Genomic DNA, 22,429 nt, shown 5'->3' with positions numbered 1-22,429 from the left:
AGGTTACAGTACTTCTTAGCCACAGAGTAGGAACCAGAACCAGGTCATCTAACTTTCAGTCTAATTTCTTTTCATCATAACTGATTGCCTCTTCCTTGTAGCTGATGACCAGGATGTAGTGGGACTTTTAGCTGTATTATTGTAATCTTCCTAATTGGGTACCGGCCATATGAATTGTATCTGTTTTTTCCTGGCTCATTTCTCTGGCCCCTCATTCAGCTGGGTGCTGTTTCTTCTCTGAGTGGAGGCAGTGACTACAGTGACATTCGTCTGGGTCTCCACTCCTCCCCCACTGACTACCATGAACTTAGTCTTCAACTCCACAACATGGAAAAACTTAATCTCCAAATGAAGGGGTAAATCCCCCCCTTGCTTTTTTTTGGACTCCGAACTAAAGTAATAGGATAATTGTTTGAAAGTAAATAGTATACAAACTTTATGTATTATTCATTCATTGCCTTAAAAATAAAAATTTTCTGGCTTTTAGTATTAAGCTGATTTATTTGATAGAAAATAATTAGCAAAATCCCTGTCTCAGGCAAACTGGAAGTGTTGGTAAAGCTAGTAATTTATATATATATTTTTTAACTTTTCGTTTTGTATTGAGGTATAGCCGATTAACAGTGTTGTGGTAGTTTCAAGTGAACAGCAAAGGCACTCAACCATACATATACATGTATCCAATCTCCCCAAACCCCCTCCTATCCAGGCTGCCACATAACACTGAGGAGAGTTCCCTGTGCTATACAGTAAGTCCTTGTTGGTTTTCCATTTTAAATATAGCTGTGTATACATGCCTATCCCAAACTCCCTAACTATCTCTTAGCCTCATACTTCATATCAGCAACCATAAGTTCATTCTCTATTTATAAAATATCTGTTTTTAATCAGAGCAATTTTTTTTCTCATTTCAATAAATAAAATAATTGTTGTTGTTTAGTTGCTAAGTTGTTACTGACTCTTTTGCGACCCCATGGACTGTAGTCTGCCAGGTTCCTCTATCAGTAGGATTTGCCAGGCAAGAATACTGGAGTGCGTTGCCATTTTCTTCTCCAGGGGATCTTCCTGACCCAGAAATTGAACCCTTGTCTCTTGCGTCTCCTGCATTGGCAGGCGGATTCTTGACCACTGAGCCACAAGGGAAGCCCAAATAAAATGATACTTAAAAAATATTGTTTGATCCATTTTTACCTCTTTGAAATTTCTCTTTTGTGTTTTATGCTGTGTCATTGTACTAATATTACATTTATATTTATATGACTTAAAAAGAGATAAATATCCACATTGTATATGCTTGCTGAAAAAGTTTGTTTTTCTTACAGTTACAGCTGTTAAAAGAATCTGGTGTTAATGCTCCACATCATACATTGTTAATAAATTAATTACAACTTAAAACAATAATGAAACACCACTAGATAGCTATTAGCATGACAGAAATCCAAAACACCAAATACCAGACAGGATCTGGAGCAACAAGAACTCTTATTCATTGCTGATGGGAATGCAAAATGGTACAGACACTTTGGAAGACAGCTTGGCAGTTTCTTACAAAACTAAACATGCTCTGTTATGGTCCAATAAACACACTCTTTGTTATTTACCCAAAGACCTTGAAAACTTATACTGACACGAAACTTGAATGAATGTTTATAGCAGTTTTATTGAGAATTGCTAAAACTTGGAAGCTACTAAGAGGTCCTTTAGTAGATAAGTGTATAAACAAAGCATACTATATCCAAATAATGAAATATTATTTAGTAATAAATAAAAAGTTATCAGGCCATGAAGACATGACGGAATGTTAAATGCATGCTGCTAAGTCACTTCAGTCGTATCCGACTCTGTGCGACCCCATAGACGGAATGCTGCGTGAAAGAAGCCAATCTGAGGGACCACATACTCTGGGTTTGCAACTATATGACATTTTGGAAAAGACAAAACTGTGGAGACAGTTTTTGCCAGGGATTACAGAAGACAAAGGGATGAATAGGCCAACCTCAGCGGCTTTGTAGTGAAACCATTTGTATGATAGTGTAATAGTGGATGAGTATCATTATACATCTGTCAAAACTAATAGAGAATCTCACACAGAATTACCCCTAAGGTAAACTATAGACTCAAGTTAATAACAACTTATCAGTCAGTACTGGCTCACTAATAAAAAATGTGAATAATAGGGGAAATTGGATGTGGGGAGAGATGAGGGGATATAAGAAAACTCTGTAGTTTCCAGTTTGTTTTTCTTTAGCTGCTCTAAAAGCTGAAGTCTTCTATAGTTATTTTAAAAAAACAGAATTTAGAGTTGATTTGTTTTCAGCAGTTGGTAATAAGTGGATGTTAGGAGAATGGGTCTGTAGATAGATACATCATCAGGTATATACATTTACATAGGATCTGGAAGTTAGCCCAAGATTATGATAAATAATAATGTATTAGAAATTTCAGAGACATTGAAAGTGTATCACTATACTTGGGAAACGTGTTGGCATAAGTTGCTAATCAAAGATGAGAGATGGGGGTTCAGCATACAGTAAGATAGCAAATATCTGGCATCTTCCTTCCTTTTTAAAAAAACACATTATTTTTTTTTAAACTGAGGTTAGAAACTACCGAAATAAGGTTTTGTTGTGTTTTTGGAAACACATAGTGACTGGAGTAATATTCAGTGTATATTTTTAAAACTTTGTTTTCTGTATTTTGGAAATGTTTCTGTAACTAGTTCTTACTCTATTTTACTCGGCACCGTCTAATAATAGTTTTTTTTTTTTTACTTTAATAGATGTCTATATAAAGAATATCTCCCATTTTAGACTGTGTGTTAAGGTTACACATGACACACAAAAGTACTGAAAGTCTTAGTGGTAAGTTCTGCAGACTTTTTGGAAAGGTGTCCCATGGTTTTGTTCAGCATATGCCCTCTGTCTAAGTGTACTGAATAAGAAGTATAAATTCACCTCATGGATAATCATGCTTCTTTCATACTTTAATTATGCACTGGGAATTGCAGAATCTGCTGCCCAAGTCCAGCTGCCCACTGAGACACTGTATTCTGGGATTGAATAAAAACCAGACCTGTTTGGGTGAGAAGGCAAGCAGCCACTGTCTTGCTTGTTGTGACCATAGTTATCAAAGTTACATGAAAACTAAAATAGAAGCTTGTGTGTTACAGCAGTGAAGACCAAGGGAGAGAGAACTTTTTCAGCAAAGTTTCCTGAAAGACCTTTAGTGGAAGCTGCACCAGCAGTACTGGTGGTGTTATAGGCATCTACACAGTATGTGAAGAAATTGAGCATCAGACCCTTTTGCTTGGGAGTAGTCCCAAGAAGTCATCAGTGAGTAGTATGATATAATGGGGATAGAAAATGAAAAGGTTTGTATAAGTTTACCAGTTACTTGGATTTTGTCTTTAAGTGATTGAAAAATATTGTATGTACTGCAGAGTAAAAAGAGGTGACTATGGCTAGGTATCGGAGAAGGCAATGGCAACCCACTCTAGTACTCTTGCCTGGAAAATCCCATGGAAGGGGAGCCTGGTAGGCTGCAGTCTGTGGGGTTGCGAAGAGTTGGACACGACTCAAGTGACTTAGCAGCAGCAGCAAGATGGCTAGGTACAATGGCTTTCATTTCTGTCTTACAAAAACCATTAGGACAATATCTAGCTTTCTATATGTGGGGGAAAGAAATTGGTAGAATATGAAAAAAAACATGTAAATTAAAGCTGGAGAACTAACAACCCTGAAAATTAAAATAATATATTCATCAAAGTCACATACCTAGTTATATCTTTAGCTGAATTTAGATACTTCACATGTTTATACTAATGACAGTTATTTTTAGAAGTTTATAAAACCATGAGGTAAAACTTGGTAATTATTTGTACATTTTAATAATATAAAAAGAAGTTTAAAAAATATTCTTTTTACTGAAGATATGAATTGAGTTCGTTGTTTTATCTTTGAGTTAATTATTTCCTTTTGATAGTTCAGTTCAGTTGCTCAGTCATATCCGGCTCTTTGCAACTCCATGATGCAGCGTGCCAGGCTTCCCTGTCCATCACCAACTCTTGGAGTTTACCCAAACTCCTGTCCATCAAGTCCATCTAGCCATCTCATCCTCTGTCGTCCCCTTCTCCTCCTGCCTTCAATCTTTCCCAGTATCAGGGTTTTTCTAGTGAGTCAGTCCGTTGCATCAGGTGGCCAAAGTACTGGAGTTTCAGCTTCAGCATCAGTCCTTCCAATGACTATTCAGTACCAATTTCCTTTAGAATGGACTAGTTGGATCTCCTTGCAGTCCAAGGGACTCTCAAGAGTCTGCTCCAACACCGCAGTTCAAAAGCATCAATTCTTTGGTGCTCAGCTTTCTTTATAGTTCAACTCTCACATCCATACATGACTACTGGAAAAACCATAACCTTGACTAGTCAGACCTTTGTTGGCAAAATAACGTCTCTGCTTTTTAACAAGCTGTCTAGATCGGTCATAGCTTTTCTTGAAAGGAATAAGCGTCTTTTAATTTCATGGCTGTAGTCACCATCTGCAGTGATTTTGTAGCCCAAGAGAATAAAGTCTGTCACTGTTTTCATTGTTTACCCATCTATTTGCCACAAGTGATGGAACAGGATGCCATGATCTTAGTTTTCTGAATGTTGATCTTTAAGCCAACTTATTCATTCTCCTCTTTCACTTTCATCAAGAGGCTCTTTAGTTCCTCTTCACTTTCTGCCATGAGGGTGGTGTCCTCTGCATGTCTGAGGTTATTGATATTTCTCCCTGCAAACTTGATTCCAGCTTGTGCTTCATCCAGCCCGGCATTTCTCATGATGTTCTCTGCATAGAAGTTAAATAAGCAGGGTGACAATATACACCCTTGACTTACTCCTTTCCCAATTTGGTTGGTGATGGACAGGGAGGCCTGGTGTCTGTGATTCATGGGGTCGCAGAGAGTCGGACACGACTGAGTGACTGAACTGAACTGAACTGTTGTTCCCTGTCTGGTTCTAACTGTTGCTTCTTGACCTGCATACAGATTTCTCAGGAGGCAGATAAGGTGGTCTGGTATCCCCATCTCTTTAAGAATTTTCCACTGTTTTCTCTGATCCACACAGTCAGAAGTTTTGGCATAGTCAGTAAAGCAGAAGTTGATATTTTGATAACTTTGTACTTTTGTGTGAGATTTCAATTAACTTAAAATAACCAAAGGGAAACTTTGTTTAGGCAGTTTAAAGAATTGAATATGTCAGTGAACATAACAGAAGATTTTTGCCTTTGTGGAATTTATCCTCTAATGGGGACTTTTTAATGCTCTTTCTCTTCTGTTGGTTTGTTTGTCCTTTTACCAGTGGCACACTATTTTTAATTACTCTGGCTTTATAGTAAGTCTTGTAGGATATCTCCTTCCACTTTATACTTCAAAAGTGTCTTGGGACTTCCCTGGTGGTCCAGTGGTTAAGATTTCACTTTCCAGTGGAGGGGTTATAGGTTTGATCCCTGGTTGGGGAGCTAAGATTGCACATGCCTCGTGGCCAAAAAAACAAAACACAAGCAATATTTTAATAAACTCAATAAAGACTTAAAAATAGTCCACATAAAATATATATATATCTTGACTATTCTTGGCTCTTGACTCTCTCACAGAAAATTTAGAGTCAATTTATATATATTTTAATTGCATTTTATACTTTTGTGTGCTGTTTCCCTGAGCTTTATTAAGATATGATTGATATATTATGTAGGTTTGAGTCTATGTTGATTTGATACTCTTGTTTATTACAAAATGATTACCACTGTAGCCTTAGCTCACACCTCCATCACATCACACAATTACCATTTCATTTTTGTGGTAAGAATAGTTAAGACTTACTCTCTTTTTACTTTTAAGCATGTAATATAATACTGGGTCACATGTTGTATGTTACATTGCTAGAATGTATTCATCTTATAACTACCCTTTAAGGATCATTTCCCTATCTCCCTTGCTCCCAACACTCCATTATTTGTCTCAGTGAGTCCATTCTGCCTTTGTGTTAATGATGCTATTTAGATGCTTTTATAATTGAAAAACTTGCTGGCTTGTATTAATTGAAATAATTTGTCTCCCCATTATTTTGAGTTTTCTTTATAGATACTCAGATTATATGAATAAAAACAATTTAGTTTTTTCTTTGCAGTGCTCATATAAATTTTTCTGCCTTATGTTGTAATTGTAATCTTAGTATTATATAGACTAAAAGTGGTGATAGTGGGAATCCTTATGTTTGTCTGAATTTCAGAAGGTTTGAATGCTTCTGAGTATGTTATTTTCTCTGGTTTTTGGTAGATTGTCTTCGTCAGATTGAGAAAATTCTGTTTATTCCTCATTTGTTAAGATCTTTATCATAAAGAATTGTTTAGTGATTTTCCCACATTTATTGAGATGATCATTTAGATTTTCTGTTTTCAGATTTTATGTAGTTAATTGTATTAGTAAATTTATGGTTTGCACTTGTTTTCCTGACAACCAAAAGAAGTCTGCTCAACAAAGTAATCCTTCAGAATTGAAGGAGAGATGAAGAATTTCCAGGGAAGTAAAAGTTGAAGGAGTTCATAACCACCAGACTATCCTATAAGAAATGTTAAAGCAACTTAATTGATACTAAATGAAAGGATACTAGTTAGTAGAAATAAAATATATAAAAGTACAAATTCTGCTGGTTAAATTCAGAAAACACAAATGTTTTAATGGTGGGTAACTCACTGGAAAAGACTCTGATGCTGGGAAAGGTTGGGGATGGGAGGAGAAGGGGACGACAGAGAATGAGATGGCTGGATAGCATCACCGACTCTGTGGACATGAGTTTGAGTGAACTCCGGGAGTTGGTGATGGACAGGGAGGCCTGGCGTGCTGTGATTCATGGGGTCGCGGAGAGTCGGACACAACTGAGCGACTGAACTGAACTGAACTGAAATCAGTTATACATCTAGTGTGAAGGTTATAAGACCAAAGTAGTAGAAATAATAACTACAATAGTTTGTTAATGATACACAAAGTAAAAAAATGTATACTGTTAAGTCAAAAGCATGATGAAAGTGTGAAAGTGTTAGTCACTGAGTTGTGTCCCACTCTTTGCCACCCCATGGACTGCAGCCTGGCACACTCCTCTGTCCATGGACTTCTCCAGGCAAGAATACTGGAGTGGGTAGCTATTCCCTTCTCCAGGGGATCTTCCCGACCTAGGGATTTAATGAAACTGAGTCTGCTACATTGCAGGCAGATTCTTCACCATCTAAGCCACTGGGGAAGCCCCAGAATGTGATGAGGGGAGGGTAAAACTACAGTATGAAAACCCGAGAAAAAGTGGAACTGATGGTGTTCCACAGTGTGTTCACAGGCAATCAAAGACCAATGTCTCAGTTTGAAGGTAGACAGAGAAGTTGAATTCTTCATGACTCCTCTCTTGTATTCAGGCCTTCAACAGATTGGATGATGCCTACCCACATGGGAGAAGCTGTCTGCCTTCCTCAGTTTACTGACTCGTATGTTAGTTAGCCTCATGCATAGTAAGTAAGAGTTAGTCGCTCAGTCGTGCCCGACTCTTTGCGACCCCATGGACTGCAGCCCACCAGGCTCCTCTGTCCATGAGATTTTCCAGGCAAGGATACTGGAGGGGGTTGCCATTTCCTTTTCCAGGGGGTCTTCCCAACCCAGGGATCGAACCTGGGTTTCCTGCACTGCAGGCAGATTCTTTACCAACTGAGCTACAAGGGAAGCCTAAATAACTTCAAATACATATCAAACTAACGTTAACCAAATATCTGGGCACTTAATGGTCCAGTTATGAAATGAAACGTAAAATTAACCATCACCCATATCAACTTGGCACCCATATATCCTTAAAATATACTTAGTCTCCAAATAAAGATAATAACAGGGTCACAATTCTGCCTAACATGATACAGTTATCTAGCACACAGTTGAAATTGCACTAACCCCTTTCCTAGAAGATGAGGTTAAGTCCTTGAATGACATTTATACTTCTCCTTAATATTCCTAGCTTAAATACTATGATATGAATACTGTAAGTCCAACACATTTTATGTTACGTGATGAGGGAGTAAGATAGGGAAGGAAACAGGATATTTCCCTAACAACCACACAAGAAGTATTCACACACACACAAAAAGTATTCATGACAAAATGACCAGTATAATGCCCTTTATGTAACTGGTTAGATGATTGTAGCTTGCATTAATGACTGCCTTCTCCCACTTCCTATTCCGTATTCCCCTACCTTTAGCAGGCACCTCAGCTGGTTGTGGTTCTTTAACTGGTGGAGAGACCCAAACCGTCATTCTTGTAGGATCTGAGGTATTAGTAGTCCTTCCACGATTGGGTTGTAGTTTTCCATTGACATTAATCACAGGGCATGGAAATTCTGTGAGACATCCTGAATGATCTCCTGTGTTCCAGACATACTCTTTCTTAACTCCATTGTGGAGTACCAGTCGAGTTTCCACTGGGGAGTCAGTATCGCTCACCCGTGCCAACCCAGTAACTCCTTCTTTGCCTGTTGATTCAGAAGCATGTGGAACCCAGGGTGACTCAGCTGCAGTCTTAAGTTTCATTCAGTGGAATAATTGTTGTGTCAATGGAATAAATGTGAAAGCATTCCTCCCTCTGGAATTAAGACCTTTAGCTAGCAAATTGTAAGACCATGGGAACAGGAAGCAACCATTTTGCTAGTGGATCTTTAGAAGTAATGATGAGTGGTGCCTCTCCCTTTCCATCCCTTAATTCCTAGACCTGTGAATTCTGTGAGTGGGAGAAACCACACCATATATTGGATGCTGATTCATAGGCTGTATAGTCTTCTGGAAAACCTTACCCCTGCTCTGCAAGGTATTACCATCTTACTGGCACTGTCGCTTAGCCTTCAAAAAGTCATTTCATCATTCCGTCAGACCAGCTATTTCATAATGGTGGGGAACATGTTGAGAGAGAGAGAGAGAGGGGAGAGAGAGAGAGAGTGTGTGTGTGCACGCGCTCAGTCATGTCCAACTCTTAGAGACCCCATGGACTGTAACTCCCCAGGCTCCTCTGTCCATGGAATTTTTCAGGCAAGAATACTGGGATAGGTTGCCATTTCCTAATCCAGGAATCTTCCCAACTCAGGTATCGATCATGCATCTCTTTGCAGGCAGGTTCTTTACCAACTGTACCACTTGAGAAGCCCTTATGTTAGGAATAGTGAGTTCTATTTAACCTGCGATATCTTCCTATATATCTTTGAATCATCTCTCGATTGCTTATAATACCTAGTACAAAGTAGATGTCATGTAAATAATTGTAAATACAGTGTAAATGATATGTGAATAGTTGCCAATACATGACAAAATCAAGCTTCGCTATTTGGAACTTTCTGGAAATTTTTTTTTTTAATTCAAGTATTTTTGTTTCATGGTTGGTTGATCTGAGGATGCAGAACGTGAAGATATGAAAGCCCAACTGTATTGGTTATTTGAGTATGATAAGATAATTTTCTGGTTACCAATATAATGAATTGGTTGTTAAAATTTTGCATTTTGAAATAGTAAACGCCCTCAAAGATGCCCACACGAATCAAGAAATAATATTGATGACACTGTTCTTTTCTCTGGAAGTTTCAGCTTACATAGGAAAGATGCAGTTCTTTGTCATAGAAAATTATATACCTACTCTGTCATTTGAGAGAACAATTTGTATTTTATTAAGCAGAGTATTATAATTGATATTTTTCACTTTTGCCTATTTTAGTTTTACAGTTCTAAATGATGGCATATTGATTTTCTTTGCAGGTTTTCTTTAGGTGATGCTCGGAGGCCTCTTCATGAAACAGCAGTTTTGGTAGAAGATGTAGTGCACACTCAGTTAATTAATCTGGTAAGAGCATGTAATCTTACTTGGTAGCTCTGCTCTGTGTTCTGCTTATACTGGCATTGCAACCCAACATTTTTTTAAAATGTCTTTTTTAAAAAACATTTCATATTCTTTCTTGCCATCTCTATTGAAATATAATTTTCATGTAACAAAATTTCACCAGTGCATGGTTCAGTGAGTTCTGTCGACTGAGTATTGTCATGTGACTAGCAGTGCGGTTATTATATAGAACTATTTCCATCATCCAAAAACATTCCTTTGTACCCCTGTGTCGTCAGACTTTTATCCCACTCCTGATAACGCTGGTCTGTTTTTAAATCATTATATCAGTGTAGTTTTTTTAGAACTTAAAAATGATCTTTTGCTCTGTATTTGAGATGTATGAATAATTGCACAAATAGTATAGGTAATTCTCAGGTAGCATTCAGCTTCCTCTGTTAACATCTTGGATAACTGTACTACAGTTACCAAGGCCAGGAATAACATTGGTATCATACTGTAATAAAATTACCAACCTTATTTGAGTTTCATCAGTTTTCCCATTAATGTCCCTTTAATGTTCCAGGATCCAGTCCAGGGTAACTCACTGCAGTGATCTGTCAGGTCTTTGTGGTCTTCTGTCTGTGGTCGGTCTTAGAGTATTTCATGACGTATATATTTTTGAAAATAACAAAGCAGTTATTTTGTAGAATGCTCTTCTTTGTCAGTTGGTTTGATACTTTTTTTTTTTTTTTTTTTTTGAACAGAGGAAAATTTATGCGTCGAACCTGGACTGGTCACTTATGATAATATACATGCTACAATTCCATTCTCCCCAATCATTCCACCTTCACCCTCTCCCACAGAGTCCCAAAGACTGTTCTAAATGCCTATGTCTCTTTTGCAGTCTCTTATACAGGGTTCCGGAGAAGGCAATGGCAAGCCACTCCAGTACTCTTGCCTAGAAAATCCCATGGATGGAGGAGCCTGGTAGGCTGCAGTCCGTGGGGTCGCTAAGGGTCGGACATGACTGAGCGACTTCACTTTCACTTTTCACTTTCACACATTGGAGAAGGAAATGGCAACCCACTCCAGTGTTCTTGCCTGGAGAATCCCAGGGACGGGGGAGCCTGGTGGGCTTCCGTCTATGGGGTCACACAGAGTCGGACACGACTGAAGTGACTTAGCAGCAGCAGCATACAGGGTTCAGGTTACCATTTTTCTAAATTCCATATATATGCGTTAATATACAGTATTGATGTTCAGTATTGTGATACTTTCTTATAGTTAGAGTGTGACTGCGCCTTTTTGGTGGTAATATCACAGAAATGGTGGACTTCCCTGTGTATCATGTCAGTGGGTTCATGTTGTTGATGTTTTTTACAGTTTTAACCTTGATAACTTGGATAAGGTGTTATGTGCTGAGTTTTTCCACTATGATGAGGTTACTTTGTTTTTTCTTCCTTTTTTTGTTAATAAATGTCTTGTGGGAGATATTTTGTGACTATGCAAATACTCTTTCTCTGAAAAAAATTGCTTATTTAACATTCATCAGTGGGTATATGCTTTTCTTTTTCCTTCTTTCCTTTTATCTTTTTAAGTTGCAATTATTCTGAAAGGAATAGCTATCCTTTATCACCATTACTTAATAAATGTTTAATGTACATATGTATGGACTAATGTATATTTAAGTTTTACTCTTATAATCATTATGTAATGATATTTTTATTGCTCAGTTTGTTCCAGCATTGGCCTTTAGAAATGATTTCACATCCTCTCCTCATTTTCCTGTCAGGTCTTTGGTCCTATATCTCATAAATGTTAGGCATATCAGTCCTTTGCTTGGGTCATATGCTACAGGTATATTCCTCTGCTGTGCAGTTTTCTTTTGACTTTGTTTTTATGACAAAAACCATAAAACATGTTTTTTGGGGGCATACAAGTATTTTTATTTTAATGTAATCAAATGCATCAATCTTTTATTTCCTTTGTATTTTGACGTATAGTTAGCAACATTTTTCTTATGCTGAGTTTAAAGAGAAATTCATCCATACTGGCTTCTAGTATCTGTGTGGTTTCGTTTTTAACATTTGGTTTCCTAACCATCATCATTTATTAGAAAGTACCTAATTTCATGATTTGAAATGCCTCTGTCTTTATTAAATTAGTATGTATATTGGGGTCTATAAGTGTTAGTCACTCAGTCATGCCCGACTCTTTGCGACCCCATGGACTGCAGCCCACCAGGCGCCTCTGTCTATGGGATTCTCCAGGCAAGAATACTGGAGTGGGTTGCTATTTCCTTTTCCAGGGGATCCTCACTACCCAGGAATTGAACCTGAATTTCCTGCATTGCAGGCAGATTCTTTACCAACTGAGCTATACCAGTGGTTTATTTGTCTATGCATGTGCTAATATAACATTTTTAATTGTAGAAGTTTTATGGTGTATCTTAAAGATTCTCATGACTAGATACTCCCTTTAATGTTATCTCCTCATTATTCTTATATGTTTATTTTTCCATATGAACTTTAGTTTTAAAATTTCTAGCTCTGTAAAATAGCTTTTTGGTATTTTTATAGAGATTGTGTGAACTTTTAAATCAAGTTAAAGAGAACTGTATCTTAATGTTGAATCATTCTAAGGAAAGGGAATGTCTACATTTTGCCAGGACTATTTTTGTGTCTTTAATGAGTGTTTTGATATTTTTCTTCTATAGGCTTCGTGTATTTCTTATTAGATATATTCCTAAGTATTTAATCTTATTTGCTATTGGAAATATGCTTTATCTATAATTACATAATGACTGAAAGCAGCTGGAATTTACTGAAATACATAAATCTGTAGTCTCAAGAAGCTGAGCAAACACCCACAAAGGATAAGCCCAAAGAAATGTATGTTCAAACTACTGACTATGAGAGACATAATATAAATCTTAAAAGCACCCAGATTTATTACTATAGGGGAAAAATGATTTGAAGGACCACAGAATTTTCATGAAAATACAAAGAATAGGAGGAAATAGCACAATAGATTTAAAGTACTGGATTCCATTTTCTCCACGTCCTCACCAGCACTTGTTATTTCATATCTTTTTCATAATAGCCCTACCCAGGTATTGACATAAAATAGACACATAGATCGATAGAACAGAATTAGAGCCCTGAAATATCCCACATGTACATAGTCAATTAATGTACAAGAAAAGTAAACAAAATTTGGAGTTTTTGTTTGTTTTCTTTGGGGCTTCTCTGGTGGCTCAGTGGTAAAGAATCTGCCTGCAGTACAGGAGACATGCAGCAACCTCGAGTTTGATCCCTGGGTCAGGAAGATCCCCTGGAGAAGGAAATGGCAGCCCACTCCAGTATTCTTGCCTGGAAAATCCCATGGACAGAGGAGCCTGGCGGGCTATAGTCCATGGGGTTGCAAAAGAGTTGGGCACAATTTAGTGATGAAAACAAACTAACAAAAAGCAACATTGGAGAGCTGCATGCAAAAGAATGGAATTGGGTACTCTTTTACAATATACATAAAAGTTAACGCAAAATAGATTAAAGAGTCAAATGGAAGACCTGAAACCATGAAATGCCTAGAAGAAAACAAACCAATACCTTGACATAGGTCTTGGTGATGATCTTTTTAATCTGACAACAAAAACAAAAGCAAAAATAAAGGCAAGTGGGACTCCATCAAACTAGAAAGCTTGTGCACAGGAAAGGAAACTCAATAAAATGAAAAGATAACCTAATAAGTGGGAGAAAATGTTTGCAAATCATATATCTGATAAGAGACTAATATTCAAAAATACAAAGAACTTATGCAACTCAGTGGCAAAAAAATAAACAATCTGATTAATAAAATGGGAAGAAATCTAAATAGACATTTTTCTGAAGAAGACATCAAAATGGCCAACATGTACCTGAAAAGATGCTCACCATTATTAACCATCAGGGCAATGCAGATCTAAACCAATGACATACCACCTTATACCTGTTAGAATGGCTGTTGTCAGAAAGACTATAAACAACAAATATTGATAAGGAGGTGGAGAAAAGGGAAGCCATGTGCATTGTTAGTGGGACTGTAAATGGGTGCAGCCACTATGAAAAACAGTATGGAGGTTACTCAGAAAATTTAAAACAGAAATACCATATCATCGAGCAATTCCAGTTCTGGGTATTTATTCAAAGAAATGAAAACACTAATTCAAAAAGACCTATGCACATCCAAGTTTATTTGTAGTAGCCAGTATATGGCAACAAGGTGTGTATTCATAGGTGGATGAATGGGTAAAGAAATTGTGGTGTCACTGCACAGTGGAATATTATTGAGCCACAAAAAATAGTGAAATCTTGCCACTTGCAGTACTATGAATGGACCTCATGGTTGTTATGCTAAGTGAAATAAGGCAGACATAGAAAGACAAGTACCATAAGAGCTCTCTTCTAACTGGAATCTAAAATAAAAATAAATCAAGCTCATAGGTACAGAGAAACAGATTGGTGGTTGCCAGTGTCAGGGAGTGTAATGGAATGAATGGTTTTTGTTTTTGTTTTAGTTTAAATAAATTGATGTTTTTTATTTTAAAAATAAACTAATTTTTTAAAACATTATCATAACTGATAATGTAGTATTCACACAGATACAGGTTTGTACAACTCTAGAGTTCTTCATGCTTTTTTATACACTCGTCTCTATAAAAAACATACTTTAAATCTTTCATAGGAGTCAACATATATTTATTAAACTTAACCAAGGAAAGTAAGCATCAGGATAGAGGTAATAAGCTCTTGAGCTGTACAAAGATGTAGCATAGAATTTTTTCAGATTTCACTTGCAGTATATTAAGATACAAGTTTAGTTGCCAACATTTTTAAATTAGATCACCTTTATACAAAAGCTTAGGATTTCTGGCTTCTCTTGAAAGATTAAAATTGGAATGTTTGACAACATTGGTATGAATTTTGAAATGGAAATCTGAGCTTAGGAGCCACTTCTACCTGTAGTCTGTTTTCACAGACTGGATTTTAACCAGTAAAAACCAGAAAATACTTAACCAGAAAAGTATTCAGCATTGATTGAGTTATACAGCATATTGTTGCCATATTTCTCATCTCCAATTTCAGTTTTTCAAAACAAAAAACATACTTTTTAATTTTGGAAGAAAATCATGTTTTTTAAAGGATTTTTTTTTTTTTTAAAAACTGTGAGAACAGTATTATGTACATCTCTGATGTTCATAGACAAAAATAATAAAGAATTTTTATGTTATATGCTTTTTTCTCCCATGACTTAGCACTGTTAATGCAAGAGTGATCTATCAAATGCTTTGATAGTGTACTGTCAAAGGTAATACATAATATAGAAGAAACCAGAAGAAACTTGTTCTCCTTTCCTGAAGGCCCTTGCTTAATCCCTTAATCTGAAACTTTCAGGTCAGTTCAGTCGCTTAGTCCTGTCTGACTCTGTGCATCCTCATGGACTGCAGCACACCAGGCTTCCCTGTCCATCACCAACTCCTGGAGCCTACTCAAACTCATGTCCATTGAGTCGATGATGCCATCCAACCATCTCATCCTCTGTCGTCCCCTTTTCCTCCTGCCTTCAATCTTTCCTAGCATCGGGGTCTTTTCTAGTGAGACGGTTCTGCAAATCAGGTGGCCAAAGTATTGGAGTTTCAGCTTCAGCATTAGTCCTTCCAGTGAATATTCAGGACTGATTTCCTTTAGGATTGACTGGTTGGATCTCCTTCCAGTCCAAGGGATTCCCAACACCATAGTTCAAAAGGATCAATTCTTTGGTGTTCAGCCTTCTTTGTAGTTCAACTCTCACATCCATACATGACTACTGGAAAAATCATAGCTTTGACTAGATGGACCTTTGTTGGCAAAGTAATGTCTCTGCTTTTTAATATGCTATCTAGGTTGGTCATAACTTTTCTTCCAAGGAGCAAGCGTCTTTTAATTTCATAGCTGCAGTCACGGTCTGCAGTGATTTTGGAGCCCCCCAGAATAAAGTCTGTTACTATTTCCATTGTTTCCCCATCTATTTGCCATGAAGTGATGGGACCAGAAACCATGATCTTAGTTTTCTGAATGTTGAGTTTTAAGCCAACTTTTTCACTCTCCTCTTTCACTTTCATCAAGAGGCTCTTTAGTTCTTTGCTTTCTGCCATAAGGGTGGTGTCATCTACATATTGGAGGTTATTAATATTTCTCCCTGCAAACTTGATTCCAGTTTGTGCTTCATCCAACCCAGCGTTTCTCATATACTCTGCATATAAGTTAAATAAGCAGGGTGACAATATACACCCTTGACATACTGGTTTCCCAATTGGAACCAGACTGTTGTTCTATGTCCAGTTCTAACTGTTGCTTCCTGACCTGCATACAGATTTCTCAGGAGGCAGGTCAGGTGGTCTGGTATTCCCATCTCTTTCAGAATTTTCCACAGTTTTTTGTCATCCACACAGTCAAAGGCTTTGGCATAGTCAATAAAACAAAAGTAGATATTTTTCTGGAACTCTCTTGCTTTTTCGATGATTGAATGGATGTTGGCACTTTGATCTCTGGTTCCTCTCCCTTTCTAAGTCCAGCTTGAACATCTGGAAGTTCACAGTTCACGTACTGTTGAAGCCTGGTTTAGAGAATTTTGAGCTTTACTTCGCTAGCATGTGAGATGAGTGCAATTGTGTGGTAGTTTGAACATTCTTTGGCATTGTCTTTCTTTGGGATTGGAATGAAAGCTGATCTTTTCCAGTCCTGTGGCCACTGATGAGTGTTCCAGATTAACTGATATATTGAATGCAGCACTTTCACAGCATCATCTTTTGGGATTTGAAATAGGTCAACTGGAATTCCATCACCTCCACTACTGCTGCTGCTGCCAAGTCGATTTAGTCACGTCCGACTCTGTGCGACCCCATAGATGGCAGCCCACCAGGCTCCCCCATCCCTGGGATTCTCCAGGCAAGAACAGTAGAGTGGGTTGCCATTTCCTTCTCCAACGCGTGAAAGTGAAAAGTGAAAGTGAAATCGCTCAGTCGTGTGCAACTCTTAGCGACCCCATGGACTGCAGCCTACCAGGCTCCTCCATCCATGGGTTTAACCAGGCAAGAGTACTAAAGCGGGGTGCCATTGCTTTCTCCGATCACCTCCACTAGCTTTGTTCATAGTGATGCTTCCTAAGACCTACTTAACTTCGCGTTCCAGGATTTCTGGCTCTAGGTGGGTGATCACACCATCATGGTTATCTGGGTCATGAATATCTTTTTTGTACAGTTCTGTGTATTCTTGCCACTCTTCTTAATATCTTCTGCTTCTGTTAGATCCATACCATTTCTGTCCTTTATTGAGCCCATCTTTGCATCAAATGTTCCCTTGGTATCTCTGATTTTCTTGAAGAGATCTCTAGTCTTTCCCATTCTGTTGTTTTCCTCTATTTCTTTGCATTGATCGCTGAGGAAGGCTTTCTTATCTCTCCTTGCTATTCTTTGGACCTCTGCATTCAAATGGGTATATCTTTCCTTTTCTCCTTTGCCTTTAACTTCTCTTCTTTTCACAGCTAACAGCATCAGACAACCGTTTTGCCTTTTTGCATCTTTTTCTTGGGGATGGTCTTGATCACTGCCTCCGTCACGAACCTCTGTCCATAGTTCTTCAGGCATTCTATCAGATCTAATCCTTTGAATCTGTCACTTCCACTATATAATCCTAAGGGATTTGACTTAGGTCATACCTGAAACTTAAAGGGGAAGAAAATCCAAAACATATAGTTTAAAATCTGTATAAAACTTCTGACTGTATTCGAGAGCATGTTAGATTATTAAAACCACAGGATTTTTCTCTATTAATTTTTATTGGAATAGAATGGCACAGTCGTAAAGAACCCGCCTCCCAATGCAGGAGATTCAAGAGGATGTGGGTTTGGTCCCTGGGTCCGGAAGATCCCCTGGAATAGGAAATAGTAACCCTCTCCAGTATTCTTGTCTGGAAAATCACATTGACAGAGGAGCCTGGCAGGCTACAGTCGATGGATCTCAAAGAGTCAGACACAACTGATCACGTGCGCACACACACACACACACAGTTGCTTTACAGTGTTTTGTTAGTTTCTTGCTGTACAGCAACGTGAGTCAGTCATCTGTACCCATCTATCCACTCTGTTAGATCTCCTCCTGGTTTAGGTCACCACAGAGAGTAGTGTTCCCTGTGCGGTACAGTAGTTTCTCCGTTAGCTATATATTTTATACGCGTATGCTTAGTTACTCAGTGGTGTTTTACTGTTACTGACTTTCTGTAAGTTAACAGTAAATGGTTACTATTATAGTGGATTATGATAACAGGGCTGTTTAATATCGTGATTTAGATGAGAAATGAATTGAAAAATTCATTGAAATATTCTTCTCGATCTTCCAGAAAGATGCAGACATTTTCATATCCTTATCTTCCATCTTCTCCCACTCCACAGGGTGAGCTGCACTTCTGTTTGAAGTAGGCAGAGATTTATGCCAACTTGAAATTGTGTGACAGACTTGCTCTTACGATTGCTGTCAATAATAACATCTTTTCAAGTTCCCAAACTGTCATGATGTCTGATGACTACATAGCTGCTTTCATTTTCTTTTTAATTCAGTCAAAGTTAAATATCAGGGGACTGTTTTCATTTTATGCAAAGTATAACTATCTACAATTCCACTTCAAAATCACATTGGATTTCCACTATATAATCTACCAGGCAACTAGTAAGCTCTTCAGTCTGTTGTACTGTGTTTTCACGTCAGAACCAGTTTCTCAGGGTTATTTTAAAGGTCTTTAGTTATGAAAACTAATAGCAAATTTGTGTGTCCAAAGTGATAGCTTACATCTCCCGTCTATATTAGCATTAACCGAGTCGGGACTGCCCCACTCCACTTCCTTGTGATGCTATTTCATTGGACAGTTTATCTTCCTGGTAGATAAATGCAGGGCACTTGTTCAGTTCTCATCACCTCTTCTGTGGGGCTGTCGCCTATGTCACCTCAGCCATGGTTTATGGGTATGTTTTAAAATAGTAATAAGAGTTTCCTGTGCAGAACTTCAATTATTAGGGTTATCAAAATAGGACAAACTAATATAATCTGTGATTGCATAAAATAAAGGAAGTAGAGGTACCCTGGGGACCTAATGAATCACAAAGTGGAAACAGTCTTCTTGCTGACTAAACATTCAGACTTTGTGCTGAGTCAGAGCATGGAGATGTCGCTCAGCAAACTGGAACACCATCTGTGTTTACATGGATGGGACAGAAAAGTTCACAGATACCCTCTGGGAAAAAAATTCTTGGCTTATTTGTCTGTTTCTACTGTTGAGGAAATGAAGTACCACTTATTTAGTAAACATTCTGAAAGCACACCTCCTTTGTGGGATGCACTTAACATGTACATACAGATACAGAATGGCTCAACATAGAAAACATAGTATGTCATGAAAAAGTGATTGACTTCCTTCTTTTTTTCTTGTTAAAGAATGTACTGTGGAAAGTTTACTAATTGTTTTGAACAATACTTGTTTCTGATTGTTCCTAATGTTTTCTATTCATATTTTTCTCTCATGTATTACTACCTCATGCCTTAAGATATAGTATTATATTTCCTCTTTTTTAAAAAAATAACGTTTGTATTGCAGTTGACAGATATTTAGTTTTTAATCTACTACACAAAATGGGCATATTCTCAATGGACTGCCTATTTAGCTATATTTTCCCATCAGTTCCCCTGGGTAGTTTGCCGCAGCATAACCTAGAGGACCGCCAACAAGGAAAGAACTTCCAGTCCTTTCTCTGCTCTCAGCATATCTTCTTTGTCCTGCTGTGGTATTTGCATTCTACTTGTTGTTGCTGCTCCGTCGCTCGATTGTGTGCTACTCTTTGCAACCGCATGGACTGCACACAAACGGCTTCCCTGTCCTTCACCATCTCTGGGAGCTTGCTCAGACTCATGGCCATTGAGTTGGTGATGCCATCCAACCATCTCATCCTCCGTGGTCCCCTTCGCCTCCTGCCCTCAGTCTTTCCCAGCATCAGGGTCTTTTCCAATGAGTTGGCTCTTCTCATCAGGTGACCAAAGTATTGGAATTTAAGCTTCAGTCCTTTCAATAATAAATCATTCAATAATAGTTCAATAATCAGGGTCAGTTTCCTTTAGGATTGACTGGCTTTTCCTTTAGTGTTGTTCATTTATTTCCTGCTGGTCAGCTAGAATCCTATTATCTAACTCAGGCTAAGCTCTACTAGCTACTTGGCTTCTGTGCCAAGTTTGGATTTCTGACCTGTGCTTAAAGTTTCAGTTCTGGCTGAAATTCCTATTAAATGCCTAGTGCATAGTTTCCAAGAATTTCAGATTTACCAAAGACAGGCAGCCCCTTCATAAAATATCCTCTCTCCAGATTGATTTGCATCACTGAATTAAAATAGGTACAGAGTTGTGCCAACTAGAAATTGTGTGACTGACTTGATATTTTATGCTGTCAATAATATGCTTTTGATAGTATCATTTAAAAAAAAAACATGGTTTTTGATGACTGTATAGCTACTTTTAATTCCCTATTTACTCACAGTTAAATATCATAAAGGTCTTTTTGTTTTACACATAGAATATAATTATCTAGCATTCCATTTAAAAGTCATACTAGATTTTCACTACATAAATTTATCAGCTAACTAGTAAACCATGTAGTCTGTTGAAATTTGTTTCAATATATGAATTGGTTTTCAGAGTTATTCTAATAATCTTTAATTACGTAAATTAGATAAGAATAAGTTTTGCCTGTATGAAGAGTGACCGACTAACCTCCCATCTTGATGAGCAGACAGTAAGCTCTCCTTCTCTGTTTCTACTTGTAATGCCTTTTACGTTGGCAAATATCCCCCAACTGCTCTATTCTCATCCATCAGATTTTGTGTTCTCTTCTGTATCTGAACCAAGAAATTGTTTTCAGACTCCTATCCTCCAGTATCTTTCCCAAGGTCTTTGAGAGTCTTTTATTTATTTGTAACCCTAGATCTTTTAGTGGAGTTGCTGTTTCTCTTGATAAATGGAAAATTACCAGAGAAAAAGGAAATAAAAATTAGTTAACATCTACTGTGTGCCAACCAATACCCTAAAATTTTTTTTATATATTATTTTGTTGTAGATATATAGTCTGTTTTCCAGGGTTAAAGAATCACATTATTATTTCTGTAACTTAGTTTAATACAATTTAACTCTGCCTTATGTGTTATATAGATATAATTAGACACCTTTATTTCTCAGATCCCAGTATTATATATTAGTCTACACTTAAAAATATATAATAGTTCATTTTTTAAAATGTTTTTATCCCTTCAGATACTCACATTCATCCTCATTTTTATTGGGGAAATTATTTTACTGATTGTGATAGGGAGCAGTTTGCTTATGCTGATAGTTTCAAATGTTTCTAGTAATTTTTATGTCTCTTGATGAGTTTATAAATCACATTCTGTTTCTTAAGAATGCAGTCACTATCTTTAGATACTTCTCTAGAGTAAGTTGAAATTCTGAGTGACATAGATAATGTGAAACTCAAAAGATGTTATTTATGTTTGAAGTTCATACAAAATTGATTTTAAATTTTTAAAAAGAGTGGAAAGAGAAATAAGGCCTTCCAGATAAATGTTTCAATTAGAAAAGGCTTAGGAGAACGTATTAAGAATGTTCTGAGACTAATTTTGAAAATAATGTTTTATTATCAATAAAATCTTACTGACTTTGCACTTATAATCCAGCGAAAAATCTGACAGTGGGGAACAGAAGGGCAGTAGACTTCACTAAAATCATGCTCATTCTTGGTTTTAATCTAAAAGTTGATAGATTTTTCTTTTTTTCCAGTAGAGTAGATGCAGCAGAATGGTAAGGATCAAGGCAATTAGTTACTAAGACAGGTGCTGATAAGCAGCAGCAAGAGGTCGTGAAAGTGTCGGAGCTAAGAGAAAATGATTGCTTTAAAAACAAAATTATAGGAATCTAATTGGTCTAAGAATACAGTTTATAAATTATGTTCCAGAAAGTATGTATTGAAATACCTAACGTCTCCTAATAAAGTTCGTTGGTTGCAGAGACAACCACTCTTATATATAACAAAGGTGATGATTAATACTCAAAATGAAGGCTTGAAACAAGTAGAAAAAGTTGATACATTCAGAATACTCTTTGGAAAGTAAAGATAGCATGTGATACACTTTGAAAGATGTCTCTAAATAATAGAAGTTTATTTTTTTTAATCTAGGAATTTACTTATATAATATAGCATATATTTCTTAAAAGATCAAAAACCTTTTTTTCCCAAATCTTGGTATAAGAATTCCTTGGTTTAGCAATTCCTTAATGAAATTTTTAAAATATATTTTCTTTTTAAAGTTTCAATCTATCCTCACATTGACAGAATGACATCTCTTAAAATCAACATTTTACTTAATATTTACAATAAACTTGGAGAGTTAAAAAGGATCTTCATTTTGTAGGTGTGGAAACTGAAGAACCGAAAGATTAAGCAACTTGTTA

General features: G+C 37.1%; 1 protein-coding gene across 6 annotated transcripts in view; it reads left to right on the top strand.

Annotated features, from left to right (window-relative positions):
- Positions 1 to 22,429, top strand: part of SUPT3H (SPT3 homolog, SAGA and STAGA complex component) — a 418,542-nt gene that overhangs the window by 195,714 nt on the left and 200,399 nt on the right. For all 6 annotated transcript variants that reach the window (XM_055406163.2, XM_055406162.2, XM_088831212.1 and 3 more), the window contains exon 3: positions 9,810 to 9,894. In XM_055406163.2, the coding sequence (XP_055262138.1) occupies positions 9,810 to 9,894 (85 nt within the window). The remainder of the gene's footprint in view (positions 1 to 9,809; positions 9,895 to 22,429) is intronic.

Source organism: Moschus berezovskii, chromosome 23, assembly GCF_049115385.1.
Source record: "Moschus berezovskii isolate FMDL1 chromosome 23, NW_MosBer_1.0, whole genome shotgun sequence".
NCBI classification, from domain to species: Eukaryota; Metazoa; Chordata; class Mammalia; order Artiodactyla; family Moschidae; genus Moschus; species Moschus berezovskii.
Note: the sequence above shows the minus strand (reverse complement) of the source record. Positions and strands in the feature narration are given on the sequence as shown.